General features: G+C 40.6%; 1 protein-coding gene across 6 annotated transcripts in view; it reads right to left on the bottom strand.

Annotated features, from left to right (window-relative positions):
* Positions 1-7,169: 7,169 nt before the first annotated feature.
* LOC147461756 (phosphatidate cytidylyltransferase family protein) overlaps positions 7,170-17,028 on the bottom strand; it is a 31,838-nt gene continuing 21,979 nt past the window's right edge. The window contains exons 2-16 of one of the 6 annotated variants that reach the window (XR_015187635.1): positions 13,942-14,051; positions 13,714-13,872; positions 13,521-13,625; positions 13,358-13,428; positions 13,174-13,230; positions 12,849-13,066; positions 12,578-12,761; positions 12,441-12,506; positions 12,275-12,363; positions 12,072-12,189; positions 11,945-11,996; positions 11,756-11,856; positions 11,513-11,684; positions 8,214-8,261; positions 7,170-8,138 (exon numbers count right to left, since the gene is read on the bottom strand). Coding sequence is in view for 3 of the 6 variants with exons in the window: in XM_086509210.1 (XP_086365336.1) it covers positions 11,574-11,684; positions 11,756-11,856; positions 11,945-11,996; positions 12,072-12,189; positions 12,275-12,363; positions 12,441-12,506; positions 12,578-12,761; positions 12,849-13,066; positions 13,174-13,230; positions 13,358-13,428; positions 13,521-13,625; positions 13,714-13,872; positions 13,942-14,051 (1,441 nt within the window). In the remaining 3 variants the exon portion in view is untranslated. Of the gene's footprint in view, positions 8,262-11,512; positions 11,685-11,755; positions 11,857-11,944; positions 11,997-12,071; positions 12,190-12,274; positions 12,364-12,440; positions 12,507-12,577; positions 12,762-12,848; positions 13,067-13,173; positions 13,231-13,357; positions 13,429-13,520; positions 13,626-13,713; positions 13,873-13,941; positions 14,052-17,028 lie in introns of all 6 variants that reach the window. The other 5 variants (XR_015187636.1, XR_015187634.1, XM_086509210.1 and 2 more) reach the window with 5 other exon arrangements.

Here is a 17,028-nt window from a genome sequence, read left to right as displayed (position 1 = left end):
CATGCAACACACGAGGGAAAGAGGGAGCAGAAAACACTCCCCTCCCCTCTCGTCTGGCTGCTAAAAATGTTGGTTGAATGGGTTGCCCATGAGGGCCCCCTACCCTGGGCTGAACTACACAGTACACCACACACATTGAAAGTGGCCTCCCACGTGCTCCCTATATAGGGCCATCAAACAAGGCTATTCAACAACATGTTGTTGAATAGAATTATAGTGGCTACTCAAAAGGACAACACTAATGCTGCCACCTCTAATACTTCTTCAAGCAACAAGCCTGTAAGAGGGTTGTTAAGATCATACGTATTACTTGCAAGTGGTAGTTCTTTCACCCTTACCAATCTTTGATATGTACCTAGGATAAAGAAAAATACTTTTTTCTATTTCTATACTAAAAAAAAAAGCTTATGCATGAAAGATGCATGTGCATGATATCAATTTTGGTGACACAATTGTGGCATCAAGCACTTTGTTTTATATGATCTATCAGTTCAGTTTGTACAAGAAATGTACGGAAGGTCATGCATAGTTTTGATTCTTGTGATGCAAAACTTTCGCATGCTTATGTTGGTCTTCGTATTTTGCTAGCTACTTGTTAAAACCTAATTTGGTTACTTAATTGCTCCCTATTGAGGCACCATTGAAATATGTATGTCAAGGTTGTATTCTAAGATAAATTGGTGCCACATTGTGGTTGTCATGTGTAACCACGCTTAGGGCCATCAGAACATTTTTTTTTGTCGTTTTAGGATTTTTTTCCCCCAACTTGTATACATATCCATATTTCCAAAGGTGCTATAAAGATAGTAGCACTCCAAGTGGAGCAAGACACAACCTTCACATTTCTAGAGGTGGCTATAGATGCAGTAACACTCCAAGGGGATCCATATGCAGTAGGTCTCTCTCTCTCTCTCTCTCTCTCTCTCTCTCTCTTTACACACACACACACATACTATCATACTATATTATGATTGAATGTATTGGTAACATTAGGTTTTTGATGTTGCATAACAAAATCTAGACTATTAGACTATTGTTCAAAAGACTCAGAATTGTTGGAATTCACACATTCTTATTCCTGTAATGAAGCAATCACACCAGCCAAATGTAAGGTCATTAAGATTCTGCAAGGTAGTGACTATGTTCCTTCATTTGAGAAAATCCTCAATACTCTCGAGAAGCACAATGATAGCATCATCTTCATCAATTTGGCATCGATTCTAGCTAGTTGCAACATGAGATGCACATTCTATTAATATGAGTCGTAAGAGTTATACCTTTTTTCATGATGAGAGAAAAAAAATGAACCTTTATCATAATTTTTGTGTTCTTCATATGGGCACCAAATAGCTTGTTGAACTCGTGCCACGCTAGCACTGACATGGTCATCCCGACAATACGATAGATGAAGTAGTCGCTAAGTGCAAGTGTAGTGGTCACAAATGCCTTTCCTTCCCTTTTGAATCCACTAAAACTCAACACCTTGAGTTGCCAGTCTGCTCTGTTTTGCTAACAATACTCCACAGATTGTTGCACATACAATGAATTTTCCATTTTACCGCCAAGGGTGAAAATTTGTTTCGTCAAACTTGTCCAACTTTAGTTAAATACTTTGAGTGGAAGATGCCATAGGATTAGTTATAATTTAGGTAAGTATGCATCTTAAATCTCCAATTGATTTAAAATTGAAGGTGAAGGCAATCCAAAAAAAAATTGAGTAGAAAATATTCCTCTTATGGAAGTCAAGTTCCAAAATAAAATCATTATAAAAGTACGCCAATGTTGTAGCCAAACATATGCTCCAAGGTTGATACTCCGTATAAACTTTGTCGATGAAGCTGGTAATAATTCACTTGCAAAATTTTAAAGAATAAACTCCTTTGGATTTCCAAAATAAAAATAAAAAATTGAATACCTTGTAAAATTTTCAAGAAGGAAATGAACTGAAGTCATCTTGTCGATGATGAACTCGATATGCCAATGAAGATATCGACAAGGGTCAATGTGTTGGATCCGATGTGAATTTGCCTTTGCTTTAAGGCCAAGGGTTCAAATTAAACAAGATATTTTTTAAAATTGACATGAAAACATAAAGCTTCAATGGAAAACCTCTGCAACATCGTGTTTTTACTTTATAGCAGTTGTATGGGCCATGTTGGATGATGCCATAGAATCAAAAGTGCTTCAAGATGCTTGGAAGTGGAGGCAAAAGTTTGATAAGAATCTTGCATCAAGGATTGTCTACACAAGGGAATTGTCAAGAGCGACCTCACTAATAGCAATTAATTGCTCCTTAAGCCCTTCAACTTTTGCAAAGAATACATTCATATCCCCCTCCTTTTTTTTTTCTTTTTTAGCAAAACTCACAATTGTGAGTGAATTATATTTATCAACCCAAATAATTACAAGGTCTTGTCATGCTCGTGTTGAGCCATGACGTCATCCAGGGACCATAATTACATCGGCTATCAGGACAGCCATCCCACCCAACTGGCCCCCTTATCCTTGATACATAGCATGTTCTTCATATCCTCCTCCTTATACATAACCTTTGATTCTAACTCCTTATGCAAGTAAGAAGCTTTTCCCTTACATAAAGGCAACTAGTTTAACCATGCTTGTTTTTCTACTTTCTTGCGAGCATATGTGTGGAGAAAAAAAAATTGCTTAATAAAGAGTACAATGGATGCAAGAGTAGAAAACACAACCAATGCAAGAGCAGGTGTATTTTTAGCATCCTCACAAGAGTACTCATTCGAGAGAAAAAATAACACAAGCGATAAAACTGCTAGAACCTAAACCATTATCTAGAGAACCTATATCCACAAAACGCGGTCTTATATCGTAACCCTAACCATGTCACCTTTACATTTTGCACACATCATTACAACCTAGAGAACCTATATCAATAAAGCGTGGTCTTATATCGTAACCCTACACCATGTCACCTTCATATTCACACACATCGTTACCATAATATGGTAGCTAGATATGTGTGTGTGCACACATGCATCATCATCATTGAATGAATTATGTTGTGGTTACTTCTTTGTTTCCTTGGGTATCAGACAAGGTGTTAATATTGGGGTAAAGCCAAATTTGTGAACTATTGGTGAGGCCTAACTGTATGACTTGTAGAAATTGGCTACATTGGAGATATCTAACACCTTAAGGTTTTGGAGTTAGTATGACTAGACCAGTTTGTGGAAATCAACCACTTAAGCTTGCATGTGCAAAATATAATAGTAGAATGGGTTACCTCTCAGAGAGATTGTGCCACAATGCCCTATCAGTTGGGATCAAGACTAATAGTTCAAAGTCCAAACTTTGAGTCACAAAGAAGGGCCACGTTGAAGCATTGTGTCAATTAAAACATGGAGAAGTTCAGTCTTCATGGACAAGTTAAAATAAGCAAAGAAAAGAACCAAGTTAAACTTTTGAGGCTGCAGACCACTACAATCTCTTACACTCAGTCACGGGGAGGTGTTCACTACATATAAAACCTATATACCGCGTGCATTCAAGGAATGTTTATAAAAACTCCTAGCTATGAAATTTTCACCAATGAAAGGGACCCGTTTCCTATTCAATTTGTAAATTTTTTTGCAGAATCATTTTTTCCCACCCAGAAAAGACGAAGGCAAAACAATCCTTTGTCCTGACATTAATGCCTCTCACTCCCTAGTCATCACCTTTCTATATGTGAAAATGTGAGAAAATATAAAATAAAATAATCCCTATTGTTGAATCCACATGATATGAGTTTTTTTATTTTAGTGAGCCCCCCCCCCCCCCCCCCCCCCCCCCCCCCCCCCCCTCCTCTCAAACACCCCAAGGAACTACAAGTGGTGCCTACTTGTAAAACTTGCACAGGTTGGTTAGACTTGAGGTCACTAACATCTTAAGGTCTTCGGGTGTGGATGGCTAGATCAATTTGTGTAAGTCATGCTGTTAAGCGCAAATGTGCAAGCATAGTACTCGGATGGGTGAACTCTCTAAAGTGTCCCCATGCCTATCATGCATTTCTTTGAGATTAGTACAGTCAAGAAGCATCCATACTCGCAAGGATGTTCTTTACTCTAAAAAAGAGTACAGAAGAGGGTCATACCATTGTCTCGTTTTTTTTGGCTCAAACAATCCCTCTAGGCTTCCTATTCACTCAATAGTGATTAAACCAAAGGTAACTCTCAAAAGAGTTTACTATTAAGACGACAACTCACAAGGTGTTAAGCAGTGTTTTTGACTTGATAGGACAATACATCACTTGTCCTCTGGTACCTTAGTTTTATAAGTAGACTTCCCTTCATGATCTACTTCACGATTACCTCTCACTTTAGAATTAAAAGAATGCTCATTCTTTGAAACTAATGAAGCAAAATGATACACACTTAATTCATCGATGAAAGCTACAATATTAATGTGCAAATCAGGTTCTTTTCTAAGGAACGGGTGCATATTCTAAGGTTGGTCCCTCCTCAAAAGGGATTAAGGTGATCAACAGTCCCATGCACAATCAAACAATTAATGGTAAAGCCTTGATTGATCACATATGGGTGTGAATGCTTAACTACTTCACAATTCAAATGATTTGTTGCAAATTGTTGTAATTATAGACTCCTTCTTAAAGGTATTTGGCTTACGTGAACCGGACGGTAGCCCATAGAAAAGGGGCAGAAAAAGAGCGATAGATGAGTACGTCATTAGTGAGAATTCAACCATAATAAAGTATGTTGGGATTCTAAAAACATTTTCCATCATAAAATGGAGATTCTTGTTACTTTTAGCACTAGCTCACCCATACTTTCTTGCTATAAGGGCTTCTTGAGAAGTAAAAATATTGTTATGAGGTCCTTTATAGAGCTTTATGTTCCTTAAGAAATCCATCAAAATCCCTATCCAAGCAGCTTTTTGATATTTTAGAGATCGTTAGACATCTATGGCTTGTGCATTACCATGCCCGTTGCTTTTATGGCCCATTTTAAGGTAGATACATACATTTTCTGTCTAGCCTAGTGAGAGCAAATTGCTCATCAAGCATTGAAATTTTATTATGATCATCTCGAAACAAACAAATGATGAAAAATACAATAAAGTAATTTAGGTATTACCAAACATTAATTTTGGTGACAAAACTACAAAAACTGTCTTCTAAAGTCAAAAAATGTGGCCATCTTTCATTTGCCTCGCTTTTTACAACCCAAAGGTTGAAGTGGCTCCCTTGACTCGTCTTATTTGGTGACAAAATTCTAATGATTGAGGTTCCGTACTTTGACTTCTTGTCCTCCTAATAGGAGATATCAATGTGGTGACATATGCTCCGTTTCAAGTTTTGAAAGGATCCAACATCGCAAGATAAATTTGGTAACGCCCAGGGAACCCAAGCCAAAACAAGCTACCAATTGTAACTTCATTTGAGTCGGAGTTACCATTTGGCAACTTGGTTTTTCTTACACGCTACCATATGGTAACACAATTTTCTCAAATAGTTACCAAACAGGGTTCATGTTTAATTTACATTATATATTTATATCCATAATATTTATGTATATATATGCATATATGCATATACATACATACATATGTATATATATATATATATATATATATATATATATATATATATATATATATATATGCATATGTACACATATTCATACATATATATAAACACTCAATTACAAGAGTTACCATTCCAATTACAATGTTACAAATTGGTAACTTAAAATTTTGGCAATGTTACCACTGATAATTTTATTAAAAAATTCAAATTTATACAGTGATCCAACATCCTTGGACTTAGAAGGGTGAATATGCTTTGTAGGCACGTGTCAGATATGCCTTTCATATAACTCTCTCTCAATTTCAAAGAATCCAACTTCCTTGGTCTTAGGGCCATCAAAATAATAGATACTCTTTATAAATTTGTATGCCTTAAGGCTTAGATTTCCCTTAACACTTTCATTTTGTTGCTTTTCAACATAAGCAGAGTGCTTGCATCACTACACATATATTTGGCACTCTAATATCTTCACTAACTATGCACTCACCTCTTATCATGAGCTTCACAGCAATTGCTCCCAACAATAGCAGTCTTCACACCAATTAGAGCTTATATTTTTTTCACATTCATTATTAGCTTATATTACCAATGTCACCTGAAAGCATGGAAGCTTAGTTAGAGAAGGACAAATGTGCAAAGCAAAGTGAATAATAGTGAAGAAGCCCAAGGCTCAACAATGTGGGAACACTGCACAGAATAACATGGTAAGATTTGAAGATCACTGAAGAGATCTAAATACAAACAGTAGAAGTGGAGACAATGAGCATTACCTTTGTTTGTGAGAAAATTTTGCAAGTGGACAAAATTTTGGGCTTTCATGAAATGTGTATTCAAGTAGCATTTTAATAGGTGATCATGGTATGGCAGCCCATAAGCAAGCATTACACTTGCTAGATCTATATGCCCACGCGCTTGAGGCTGGGAACATTGTAACCTTCATGAAAAATTCTCTTAGAAAGTGTCCATAGAGTATCGATGACTAATGTTTGATAACCTTCATGAAAAATTCTCTTAGAAAGTGTCCATAGAGTATCGATGACTAATGTCTGATAACCCAGCTGAGGGGCAAGGTTGACAACATTCTAATCTTCATAAGGTAGCCAGGTTGAATCCTCGCTTGTACTCACATTGCTTGGACAAAAGATCGTGCACTCACAATTCCACCGTTGGGCACACCTTTAAATAGTGACCAGTTTCAATTATATTTTAGAAGACCATCAATGACATTTTTTTGAAGTGATTCATGTGAGGAATGATCTTCCTCTACCTATTGCTCCAATTCTCTTAAGAGGGCTCCTCCGTAGGCCCTCTAAAGGCGGCCCTTCATAGACCATAAGTTTTACGTGAGATCACTACTAACAGTCTAATATAAAAGCAAGCAATGAAGGGGCTTGAACACTAGATTAAACTTTTGTTTGCTTGAGCACATTTTTCCCATGCCTTTTGCACCAAACAGAGCTTTGAATGCAGTTTAGTTGATGTGCAAAGTAGTTGTACTTTGACTTCATGCATGCAAGTACGATGAGGCAACTCCGTGCCAATGGGAAGGTTGACATCATCATCAACTTCATTGCAACTAAAGTCTAGAAAAGGAACTCCATGCCAATGATAAGGTTGAAGTCATCACCAACTTCATTGCGAGACGACAACTAAAATCTACAAAATTTACATTGATTTTGATGATAGCCAACCCTCCACATCAACTACCATACTTTGAGCTTCACTCAAGAAGCAACTCCATGCCAATGGGAAGGTTGAAGTCATCAACGACTTCATTGCGAGACGACAACTAAAGTCTACAAAATTTACATTGAGTTTGATGATAGCCAACCCTCCACATCAACTACCAAACTTTGAGCTCATTTGGACTACTACCACCAAACTTGCGGAGAAATTGAAGGAACACGTAAGGATGATGGGTACAATTCTCAAATGTTTAGTACATATTACATCCCCTCTTGCATGTGCAAATAAGGTTCTGCCCAAGCCAATTACTTTGAGCAAGTCACTAAGGAGACCACCCTGCATGAAAATCGGATACACTTATCCCCTACAACTTGCATCCTGCTTTTTTCCTTGTGTGTTGAATCCGCCCTCTTTGCAATCCTCCTTGAATGCTATCATCTGCTGCCACCTTTGCCGTGTGTAATCGATGAATGAGCCCTGCAAATCTGCGCTCAAACATGCACAAACAGGGCATACAAAGTTTGCATAGCCTCTTCTTGCTTTGCACTCACAGAGATTTCCATGGTTGAGAATAAAAATGCCCTGCTGATGATGTTACATCTCAAAGTGCTTTAGCCTGTGGTTAATTTGCTTTACCTTGTTTCATCCAAAAGTCAAGGCTCTCCATGCTCTACAAAAGCTGAATTCAAGGACACCTTCCAATCCATATAAAATTTGGGGGCAGAGCAGATCAGTAACCCAGCATTCCTTTGATCTCCGCAGGGAATGGGAATGGGGCACGACACTCAACTGCTCTGAAAGCGACCCTTTTCTTCTACTTTGTCTTCGTCTTCGTCTTCGTCTCCAACAATCACAGTAACAGCATGAACTGTGTTGTAGAGTACCCCTTTTCCTGCAAGGCATACATACCTCGTACAGAGAAAAGCCTCTATTATAAGACAAAAACAGCAGCAAGCACCGACCGTACTTGCTATGCTCAGTCATCGCATACAATGAAGCCACTCCTGACTCGCACCTGCAGGAGAAACGATTTGCATCCATGAGATTGTCCAGTTCTTGTCCAAGAGAGTATTGTCCATCCACCAACCTACAATGGATGTCAGATATTCCTCCCTTCCCCCCCCAACACACACACACACACACACACACACACACACACACACACTAGAATGTTTCATGTCTCTGTCTGTGAGGTAGTTTTCTCATTTTCAGCCTGTTTCCTCCATCTTTTTGCCCACCCGGTACTGCTGGCAGTGTCATATAGTGTGCCTTTGGTGGCCCCAGATCTCGGGCATTTCCCGAGTACCACTAATTTTCACCTACGGGCCAGTTTAATAAAATTTTTTACCAGTTGTTTTTGGGGGTTGTGGGGTTTTTGGGGAGGTCGGGCAGCCTGGCCCTGGCAGCCTTCCTATATACGGAGAGCAGATGCCCACCCCATGGTCATCAGTTTTAATATTGTCTTCCAATTTCAAACCAAACTATATGCTATAGCCTCATGTAAACAACCTGAACTATTCAGGTAGCTTCCTGCTTCATAAAATGATGTCAAGAGAATATTTTGGCAGCTGTCCACCAGTAACATAACATTGTGGACAAACACTCTATTTGGTCTCTGAAAGGGAGGTTCTTTTTCTGGCACAGGCTCCTGGTGCTGTCTGCAAGGTGCGATCCGTGCATTTTTCCCATAAAATCTGATGCAGCAAAAAAGGCAAATACTCGAGATTGTTGTTCTGCACATTGATAGACGTGATTGAAGATACAACATGATCGAAGAGTGAATTGAAAGAGCACAGCACAACATGCGAACCATACAAACGTGTGTATGATGTTGAGCACAGGTTTGAGCTCTGCACGAGGGGGTGCAATGAAATTCCCAATCGTGGAAAATAGAGGGAAGAACACGAGGTAAACAAGAATGCTCCCATCTTTTGGGAAGGGACACATACTCCCAAGTACAATACATCCTTCAACACACTTTGGCCCCTCCTGAGAGACTCAAAAGAAGATACAAAAGGAACGTTCCCCACTATCCACAATCTCTTAACGAGACTATCATGTAACTTTCGCAAAGTTGTTGTCATGAATCTGAACGTTGATATTCTTCAGCACTATACCACCCTTGATGGATAATATCGGCTTATATCCAAGTACTCAAGGACCACTACCTGGATGCTTGTGTTTTTATAGGTGCAGTGCATGTTATTGATGAACATGTTATTTGGTAAGTGGGATTTCGTAGTCCTTTTGAGAGACACCATTGCTTGTTGTCAGGAATGAAAGGTTCAGTAGTGTTTACCAAGACCACTAGCTTCCGTGAGAGCTGGTGACTATTCTTTTTCTGGAAGTTGATGATACAGATAGACATGGAATAGACAGACTTGAACATTACACATGTGATGAGCTGAAATCACTTAGTAACCAGAAGGGAAGGGAAGACCAAAGCAAATAGCTAAAGCATTTGAGCTGGGATCAAAGCAGGAAATCTGTTAAAATGCTGAAAGATAGCTGAACTATCCGTTCGCACTTACAGAGGATATTGCACCAACCTAGCTTACAGGCTAAAATGGAAAGCAATGTCAAGTTTTAATTCTTACAAAATTAACTCATCAGGAAGTTGTGGATCCAGATGGACTCTAGAATATACTAATGCAAAGCAAGAAACTGCTAGATGTGACATGACTATCTTGCACAGCAGAGAGTAAATCCAACAAATCCAACTTTGAATTTAGGGACTTGTGCAGTATGCAAACACTACGGTACTTCGACGGAGACCGTTCAGTGTGCACCTGTAGACACAGCACTGCCTTGGTGAGCAAGGTCTTTGTTAGCCATTAGCATATTCGTTATCAGCCTAAAGGTAACTAAGTCAACTTGTGGACAAAAGTAGGAATGATCGATGAGAACAGGCGGTTGAAAGTAAAATCTGAGGCTAGAGCTGCACGAGAAAAGTGGACCAGGGTTATTATAGCAAGGCCTTTTTCCAACAAAGGAAATGTTGAATCCTCCGGTATCTTCCTTCAGCGCCACAAAAAAATTCAGGAAAATTTTCTGAGGCTGATTAGAGCTGCGAAAGAAAAAACTAGAGAGACTGTTGAGGTGTTTAAAACAAAGGGCCCTTTTTTGCGCAATAAGACTAGCCCTCCGACCTTTTTATCAATAACACAAATGAAGCTCGCCCCGAAAAAGGCTGGTGATGAACAGTCAGCCATGCCTCGACAGCTCATGAGACCTGATTTCATTGATTTAGAGATGCTAAAAGCCCAAACAAGGGGTACTGATTCGCCTTTCAGTTTTACATCTATCATCACTTCACGACCCTTGCTATTCTTCAACTGTATCTTCATAGCCCCATAGTCCACGAGTATGATGTTTTGGGCACGCCAAGGCATCCTCCCCAACAGAACATCACACCCTTCCTGAGGCCCAATGTTGAATTTTTCATGCCCCATGTAACCCTGACAATGCAGCCTTAGCTTGCCAATGACAGGCATTACGGCACCTTCATGCACTCGTGCCGCTAATACTGCATCCATATGTGGCCCCATGTCTCCAGGCTTGATTCCTAAATGAGCCGCCATCTCTGGTGAGATAAAGTTGGCCTTGGCTCCACTACCAAAGAAAATGAGCGCTTCTTGGTCATGTGCTTTACCCATAGTTACCCGGAACGGGAAATCGGAACGGGGAACGGGGAAAGGCAACATGCATGAAATGCCATTCCCTATTTCGGATACTCACGTCTGAAACATGGAACGGGAATGTGGAATGGGAAATTGGGATGGGAATGGGGACCTGAAAATGGTCATTTCTTGTAACTATGGCTTTGCCCCACGTCCTGCAAAGCTTAATGTTGGGATCATTGTGACCCTTGGGGATCCCCATGAAATCTGGAACAAGTCCAGCCTTGGTTTTCCCTTTGGTTGCTCCTCAGCCACTTTCGATCTTTCCGGTTTGTCTTCATTATTCTCCTCCTTAGAACACTTTGCTAAGATATGTGTGTCTCTCCACACCAAAGCACTTCTCTTGCTTGTATATTCCGCTGTCTTATGCTTGTATATTCCGCCTGGAGACTGTCGGCCTCTGCAGCTAAGCTCGCTTTCTCGTTCAACGAAAGAGAGAGTCGAAGGGTGGAATCTACGGGGTGGGTCAAACGGCTACACTAAGCAGCAGGTGGAGAATCTGAGTGCATGAGTGTGAAGCCAGAGAGAGTGTATGCATGTGTTGGAAGTATAAATATCACAAAAATTTGAGCAAAAAATAACAAACCTGAGCAGTGGTGAGACATTGTGATAAATGATAAAAGTTTTGAGGCTCACGCTTTAGGCGATCAGACTAAAAGAAGGGCATAGAATATCAATGGTAGAATGAAATTATCCAATTGTGTGGTGTAAGCTTCCACTAGACTCGTGCATATAACTGCTAGAAATAACGATGTCCACTGCAGAAAAACAAGAGACGGACAATAAGTAATGGCCTTCACTACAAAAATTTACTGACTACAGTTCTTACCTCAGTCATGGTAAGGCTAAATTGCAAGAGCATGCAATTAATAATAATGCATGCAAGTAGCAGGGACACGATCCCTGCTATAGTACCCTCAACTGTCTTCTCTGCAAAACAAACAACATATGGGGATAACTAAAAGAAACCTGAGTTTGTTTAAAAAGATGCTCTTTTATTCTTGTATGAACAGCTTACTGCTGCTGGGGGTTAATCGAATGGAACCGAAATTGTAGCCTGCCACAGATGCCTAAAACATTGCCTTGCCCTTTATGACGCATTCAAGAAATCATCAGTGCACAGATTAACTTAAGAAACTCCTTACCATGGTATCTCCTATGCCAAGGCTGAGGACTCCAGCAAAAGGAGCCAAGGGTCTATCATGTGTGCTACTTCCACTAAGCCACAATGGTAAAGCACAACCTAATAGTAAAGAAAAATGGCTGCAAATGTCAACATGACAAAATTACAATTTATACCGCTGCTGCATGGAGTGCGTACAAAAGTTGAATTGAACAAAATATGGACCTTATGATCAAAAGATCAGAATCTCGGGTGTCAGTGAAAGCTGTCATGAACTTATGGACAGCCTCTCCAGCAGGCGGTATTCGCAAGATCTGATAAACAAAAGTAACAAGATAAATTGACCCAAGAGGCCAAGCACAATGATTTATACTTGAAGAAAATCTCTTACTCTAATCATCTCGACGACCACAAATACAGCCAAAGCAGCTGAGAATGCCAGGTGGAGGAAAGCTTGCTGTGCATAAATCCAAAAGAGTCAGCCAAAAAAGGCAATAGAGGTAGGCGTCAAGCATCTATACTACTCACTTGAGCGAGTAGAGCTGGTACAAACATGACTACCACCATGAGATGAAAAACCTTGCGGACCATAATCTGTTCAAATTTTGTGCTTTTCACCATGTAAAAAGGGAGCACAGACATTGAGATCACACAGACCCAATAGCCACAAAGGTACAGCCTTTGCATATCTTGCAACACAAATTCCACGACCCTGCCAAATTAAGTGAAATTTAATTACACAATACCAAATCCAACTAACAATGATGTATGACATTGCACGAGTACTTTTCGACATTACCATGTTAACAAGAACTTGTCCAAGCCTTGAACAAAGTGCAGCCATCCAGCTGTTATGATGACAAATGCCAGACACATGGCCAAGTAGAACGAGACTGCATTGCAGAGCTTTGCAGCCACTTTTGTTTGATGGAAACCATAAAAACCGAGTAACCAGGTGAAGCCTACACCAAAAAGTTTGTACATCCATGGAATGCACAATAAACCTATCAATATTCCCTGCCCAAGATCATCATAAGAGAGCTTATCATATTTGTCAGTCCAATTTTCATGGCAACAAGAAAGTTCAATGGACAAATAAAAAGCGATTAGTTGATGATTATGACCTGCAGAATACCGGAAACAGTGGTCTCCTGTGAAATAGGAGGTCCAGCTGCAGCAATCTGCAAACCCATTTCAAGCACTTAAGCCAAAATTTCAGTAGAAATGTGCCTAGCAGTCCAACCCATATCTACGAGCCATATAAGCCAAAATCTGTAACCAACTACTATCAAACTTCAAGAGCCACACCTTATCAAACATACGGGCAACAGCATAACTTGAATAAAGTGCAAGTCCATTTGACACAAGCACTGCTTCTCCTGCAAGTATCATGGCATACCCATAAAACTTGTCACCTTTTTTTACAGGAGCCAGCTTTAACTTAAGCTCGATATCCAATTACTTCACAAACCTAGTGAGGTGCAGCAAGGGAAGACCTTCACGATGTAATTGAGGAGCCAAGTACTCACAAAAACAAGAAAGGCAACTTTTGGTAGTTTCATAATTAGCAGGATAGCTGCAGGAACAAAACAAAGATAGATTAGTGTGACCATGTAAGTTGTCGACCTTGTAATGGTGATCACTCAGTGCTCTGAAATGATTACCAAGAGATGGTATGAGTACAAAGAGCACTGTCCAGATTTTGTTATCTCCCTTATTAGGAATGAATAGCTTGCGATAACTCATAGTCACCACTATATACACGAGCAAGCTGACACTGGAGACAAGGGCAGACCAAAATTCTGATCTAAAATCTTCCAAATCTGCAAGCAGAAAAGTCAAGGTGGTGAAGAGCTGAGTGCAAACAAATTTCATGCTAATCAAGCAATTACCATTCGAATCCATCCATGCATAGGTCATCCGCTTCTGCCGAACAACATGACCAACCAACACACTAGGAACACACACCGCCCCCATCAGAATGCCTGCTGAGGTGTCCGCTCTATTTAGTAAGAAAAAACCATTATCTGTTAGCTTCCTTGTGTCCAAAAGGGTCTCCCTCAAATACATCACTTGGAAGAAGAAATGAAAAACCACACTTTTATTGTCAAAAAAAATATGGCTAAAAGGCTACTTTAGACATGCATTGGAAGTGCTTTTATAAACTACAAAGGCTCTTTGATCGGACCATCCAACTGAGGGTCACGGCCTGGCATGCAGGGATAGCCTTATGGATTCCACCAAGGTGGGATCAATGGCATGTACAGAGGAGGGATCCCTCCTACCTCCGGCACAACTTTTGGCACACAGAGCGACACAATGACACACTTCTACATCCTAGAGTGTATGATCAGTCGACTTTGACGCAGACTTGAAAGAATTACAAGAAAGGGGCCAAAACGTCATGTTTGACACAATTTCAGGGTCTTGGATGAGAAGAAAGTGCTTGCTTTTATCCAACAATTTGATACCGGTTTCTCCAGGGCAACTTTAGCATTGAAACCAGTATTAAAACAGGAGTCAAACAGTTCGAATCGGCACCAAGATAGGCTTAAAACAAATACCATCCATTTCACACAAATTCCAAACAGGATCACCAAACAAGTTCTCAAACTGCACTCAAACTTTAAAAAAAAGAAAAAGCAATCTCGATATCAGTCAAGCTCGAAAAGACGACTCGCTTTCCATCCTGACACCTGCACCAAGATTAGGGTTAGATTTCTTCCATAAGGTTGTAATCGACCGCAGCATGGTCCATAAACTCTTGAATAGTCGAAACAAGCCTCAATAGACAGTGTTACTGTGGCGGTGATAGTAACCCCAAGATATACCAATCATATCGGACCTCCAAGGTTATCATCTCGAGAAGAGACACCCGTTGGGAGATGTCGAGAAATTTCAAGTCGTAATCTGCAAGGGCTTCCATGGCAAGCATTTCAGGACGCCCCACTCTGCCAGATGTTGTCAAAAACCATATAACTTTGGGCAAAAATTTTCTTGAAAGATTGCCAAGTCCTTGGAGTGTGCGGCTTGGTAGTTGTAGACATCCACCACTTCATGGCACTACCTCTGAGAAAAAGGACAACTGAAAAAAAAAACATTTGATCCTTCTCTGCAAGTGATCTTTATGGCTTATGCCCTGTAAGACAGAGCGATGAATACGGGAGCACGCCCGATGCGTGATCAAGTAAGGGTGGGAGTGGCTAATAAGTCCGGGGTCAGCTCACGAAGATTCTTCGAATAAAATTCCAATAGACTTTGGAAGCGCCGGTTTGCTCTAACTGCTCTTTGGTGGGACCAGTATGCTTTCAGAAAAGCACATGCCTGAAGCTATGATACCACTGTTATGAGACGGACACCACGTACCAACAGAAAAGAACAAACTGAACAGACTTTTAGCACACTTCAACAAGAACTGAATTGAAAGAGAGAGAGAGAGAGAGAGAGAGAGAGCACATGCGACACGGAGTGTGGCGGAATTCCACCCCAGAGAGTACTGACCCCAAACCTTGGCCCCCCTTTCGATATATCTTTATATGACTTGAACTCAATATGATGCCGATACTCGTGCTCTCCACCTTCACCCGGAAGAGTGCCAAATATTGAGCCCTCTACACATATTTGAAGACCCTTGGTCTATGAAAAGTCGTTTACATGAAAAGCTTCAAACTCAAAATCATCTGGCCCCAAAAGCATTAGCGCCCAAAAGCTGTCAGCACGTTTTGTGGAAATCTGTACAGGTGCCATGTCGGCACAACCAGTATAAATTGCGGAAATCCATACGATGTACTGGTCTGCCACGTCAACATGTCAACACAGGATCCAGAAATCCGTACAGGTCTGCCATGTCATCAGCTCTCTGCGTGTGTGGGTGTGGGCTTGCTTTATTTTTAATGCCTTTATGTCACTTGGGCCCCATTAGACGAGGTCCCATAAGTTGGTGGGAACTCTTCTTTAAAAATAGGCCACTCGGCAAGACTCTGTAAGTCGGTAAACTTCTTCTGGTGCTTCTGCTTCTTGACTTAGGGTTTAGGCTTCTCGGCCGAGATCTGCAGATTGGCTCCATTCTTCAGAGGCTTGACACGTCAGCAATTTGTGACACCGGATATTTTGAGAGAATTGGCAGTTTGTGGGTTAATTCTTTGATGACATCATCGTTCTCTCCAAGTCCAAGGCTGAGCATTGAGAGCATCTATCTATCATGGGTGTTTAGAGCATTGTGAGAGCACAATCTCTTCATAAATGGAAAGAACAACGAGTTCTTTATGTGGCAGATACACTTTTTGGGACATATCGTGTCTCCACAAGGTGTTTGGATATATTGTGTCCTCTAAGGGTGTTTGTATGAATCCAACAGGTAGCCGCTCTTTGCGATTGACAACTTTGAAAAGCGTGCATGAAGTGAGGAGCTCTTAACTCTTACGAAGAAAGGGGTTCCATTCCCTTGGGGACCTACTCAGGTCACTACATTGAGCGACTAAAGAAGAAGTTGACCACATGACCTATTTTGATTCTTCCCGATCTACAGAAGCCTTTTTGAGGTGCATTGCGATGAATGTAGTAGCAATTTGGGAGTAATGTAACATGTTGATGGAAGATGGCCATGTAGTGCTAACCTGTGAGAGGCATCTTCCCTTAGAGTTGGAGAGGGTTGCATATCTTTATGAGGAGGATCTCTTAGCGGCGATACATACTTTTAGTTCATGGAAGCATTATTTTCTTGGTGCAGACTTTACGGTACATACAGATCATCAAAGTACATACTTCTTTGTTTAGTGATGTTGCATAGAATATAATTATGGATTGCATGGCATTTGTCTGCAGCATATTATCACAACAATGATGATGTGACACTATACCTGCCGGCCCTAAAGATGAAGAGACTCAAGTGAGGACGTGGCACCTGCACAAAGTAATGACATGGCAGCCCTACACGGCAAGCCCACAACTTGCGGCATGTTTTTAGGGTGCTGATGTGG

Source organism: Adiantum capillus-veneris, chromosome 3 (assembly GCF_014529385.1).
Source record: "Adiantum capillus-veneris isolate H3 chromosome 3, ASM1452938v2, whole genome shotgun sequence".
NCBI classification, from domain to species: domain Eukaryota; kingdom Viridiplantae; phylum Streptophyta; class Polypodiopsida; order Polypodiales; family Pteridaceae; genus Adiantum; species Adiantum capillus-veneris.
Note: the sequence above shows the minus strand (reverse complement) of the source record. Positions and strands in the feature narration are given on the sequence as shown.